A 3,273-nucleotide genomic window follows, 5' to 3' on the forward strand; every position below is an offset into this window, starting at 1 on the left:
AACAAATAAAGCTGTATTAACAATAGTTATAGGTTTAGAAAATATGTTGGAATCTAGTAAAGTCTGCTTTAGATAAGGAAGACAGTACTGTACCTGTGTATTCCCCTTTTTTAAATTTTTTTTTTATTTGTAACTTTAGTGTGTGATGTGTTTGACTATATCTTGTGTCCTAATTATAAGGAATACCTGTAATATGTATAATGGGAAAAGATTGTAAAAATTGTTTGAAGTTTAAAGTGTCTCAAAATATAGGCAGGGTATAACATGTTGTGTAGCTTCACCACGAAGAGGTGTGGCCCAGATAAAAGAGAAATTTGTGTCTATACAAACGTGTAGGAAAGAAAATGGAGAAAGTTCAGGGCAATGAGTTACTACATCCATTTGTCATAGTTCATTAGGTTGTAAACTGTGAGGATTGATACCTTGTGCAATGGGTCGAAGATGTAGGAGTCTACAAGTAGAGCAATTACTAATAATTTCTTTAGCTTGGCGGTATGGGATTTTCCATTGCTGGTGTATGGAGCCAGCATTGTTATGGAACAGAGCATGCTGTTCCTCTGGAGTAGCAAAAGAAATCAGTTTATGAGCTTGTTCATTATCATAAGTCATGGGGCCCAGAAGACAAGAATGCGTTCTAATATGTGTAATATAAATGGGAGAATTGTGGTTTTTAACAACAGATTATAGTTTGAAAAACAGTTGTTGAATAATAGGTTGATTGGAGTTTATGGTGGAGGTTTCTATATTTTTTAATACAAAAACAGAATATATAGAGTCAGAGACTATATTAATGGGGTAAGGATGTAGGCAAATAACTTAAATAAGAGCACATAATTTATTTTGTTGAGCAGAATGAAATTTAGTATAAAAGACTTTATATTCTTTAAGAGACCAGAATGAAGCTTTGGCATTTTTAGTCCCATCTATATAAAAAAACCTCGGCCTGTGGTATAGGCTGTGAGCTGATAATGTGAGAAATAATAAATTCGGTATTTTTGAAGAAATTTCACAGCTTACCAGAAGGATAATGAAATGAAATTTCTCCAAAATATTCCAGAAAAGCTATTTGGAAATTGGTAGAAGTTTGTAAAGCATTCTCAAATTGAGATTTATTGATAGGTATTACAATTTAATGAGGATTGGAGCCAATTAGAGTTTTAGTCCTATTTCTTCCATTGATAATGATTAGAGCAATTAAATTAAGGTAGGGTGTAAGTGACTTCATTCCCCTAAAATGGGTATAGATCCATTCTACTGGGTGTTCTTGTTGGGCAAGAAGTCCTGTGAGAGAATGGTGAGAGGGAGTATAAACAATTCTAGAGGTAAATCTATTTTGATGCGAGTAAGAAATTGTTTCTGTAATTTATTTAGCACCAGAGTTCCTCTCGTGCCTCTTGAGAAAGTGAACGAGGGCTATTTAAATCAGGATCTCCTTTTAAGGTATTAAATAGGTTATTCAGTTGATAATTAGCAATGCCTAAACAAGGTCTAATCCAATTAATATCACCTAAGAGTTTTTTAAAATCATTTAAGGTTGAAAATTTATCAGTACAGATCTGAGTTAGTTGGGGAGTAATGCATTGCCTATTAACAACGAACCCCAACTAATGGTAAGGTGTAGAGGTTTGAATTTTTTCAGGGGCAATGATTAGAGTTTTTAAAGCATAGTTGAGCTATATCAAACATGTGTTGAGTTTCTAAGATAGATGGAGCCGAAAACAATATATCATCCACAGAGTGAATAACAAGAAAATTAGGAAATTGCTTTCTCACAGGCTCAAGGGCTTTGGCTACGTAGTACTGACACATGGTGGGAGAATTCACCATCCCTTGTGGCAGTACAGTCCATTGGTACCATTTATGAGGTCCAATATGATTAGGATAAGGGAGAGAGAAAGCGAATCTCTCTCGGTCTAAAGGGTGTAAAGGTATATTAAAAAGCAAACTTGTACTTTTCCTTAGCAACTATGAAGTGTCTTGTATATTAGCATTTTATAGATCGGTGAATATATTTATTATATTATATTATAATATATATTTATTATAAATATAAATATATGTTTATATTTATATATATCAATATATTACACATTATATATTTATTAATAGTTTAAAATCTCTTTAGTTTTTCTGTGAGAAACTTTTTGTAAGAGGAAGTTAATGTTTAGTAATTAAAGTTTTAAAATCTTATTTTATTTGGAAATGACCTAGCTATTTAATAAACTTTTATTATTTAGTTTAGTACAACTCTAGAAATTTAAGTTATCCCAAACTTAAGAGATTATAGTAGATTATAATAACAGATTATAATAGATTGTTTTATTAAAATATAATTATTTTAATAGTTTATCTAAAAGTTTTTATCTCATTTATATATTTATATATGTATATATATATATATAAAGAGTTCATAATAAAAGTATTATAAAATGTTGATGACTTAAGATGTCTTTTTTTCTCTTTTTTAATTTATTTTACTTTATTTTTTAACATTACAAAATTGTATTGGTTTTGCCATATATCAACATAAATCCGCCATAGGTATACACGTGTTTCCCATCCTGAACCCTCCTCCCTCCTCCTTCCCCGTACCATCCCTCTGGGTCGTCCCAGTGCACCAACCTCAAGCATCCAGTATCGTGCATAGAACCTGGACTGGCAACTCGTTTCATATATGATATTATACATGTTTCAGTGCATTTCTCCCAAATCATCCCACCCTCTCCCTCTCCCACAGAGTCTAAAAGACAGTTCAACACATCAGTGTCTCTTTTGCTGTCTTGTGTACAGGGTTATTGTTACCATCTTTCTAAAGTCCATATATATGCATTCAGTTCAGTTCAGTTCAGTCGTTCAGTCGTGCCCGACTCTTCACGACCCCACGAATCCCAGCATGCCAGGCCTCCCTGTCCATCACCAACTCCTGGAGTTCACCGAGACTCACATCCATCGATCAGTGATGCCATCCAGCCATCTCATCCTCTGTCGTCCCTTTCTCCTCCTGCCTCCAATCCCTCCCAGCACCGGAGGCTTTTCCAATGAGTCAAATCTTGGCATGAGGTCGCCAAAGTACTGGAGTTTCAGCTTCAGCATCATTCCCTCCAAAGAAATCCCAAGGCTGATCTCTTTCAGAATGGACTGGTTGGATCTCCTTGCAGTCCAGGGGACTCTGAAGAGTCTTCTCCAACACCACAGTTCAAAAAAATCAATTCTTTGGTGCTCAGCCTTCTTCACAGTCCAACTCTCACATTCATACATGACCACAGGAAAAAC

The 3,273-nt window shown here is 34.5% G+C and overlaps 1 protein-coding gene across 1 annotated transcript in view; it reads right to left on the reverse strand.

Annotated features, from left to right (window-relative positions):
* Window positions 1–371: 371 nt before the first annotated feature.
* The window catches only part of AIM2 (absent in melanoma 2), an 81,209-nt gene continuing 78,307 nt past the window's right edge, over window positions 372–3,273 (reverse strand). Inside the window, 2 exon segments of the mRNA XM_010846933.1 lie at window positions 372–557; window positions 1,774–1,913. Coding sequence (XP_010845235.1) covers window positions 372–557; window positions 1,774–1,913 — 326 coding nt within the window.

The sequence above is a fragment of the Bison bison genome, unplaced genomic scaffold (assembly GCF_000754665.1).
Source record: "Bison bison bison isolate TAMUID 2011002044 unplaced genomic scaffold, Bison_UMD1.0 scf7180017864240, whole genome shotgun sequence".
NCBI lineage: Eukaryota > Metazoa > Chordata > Mammalia > Artiodactyla > Bovidae > Bison > Bison bison.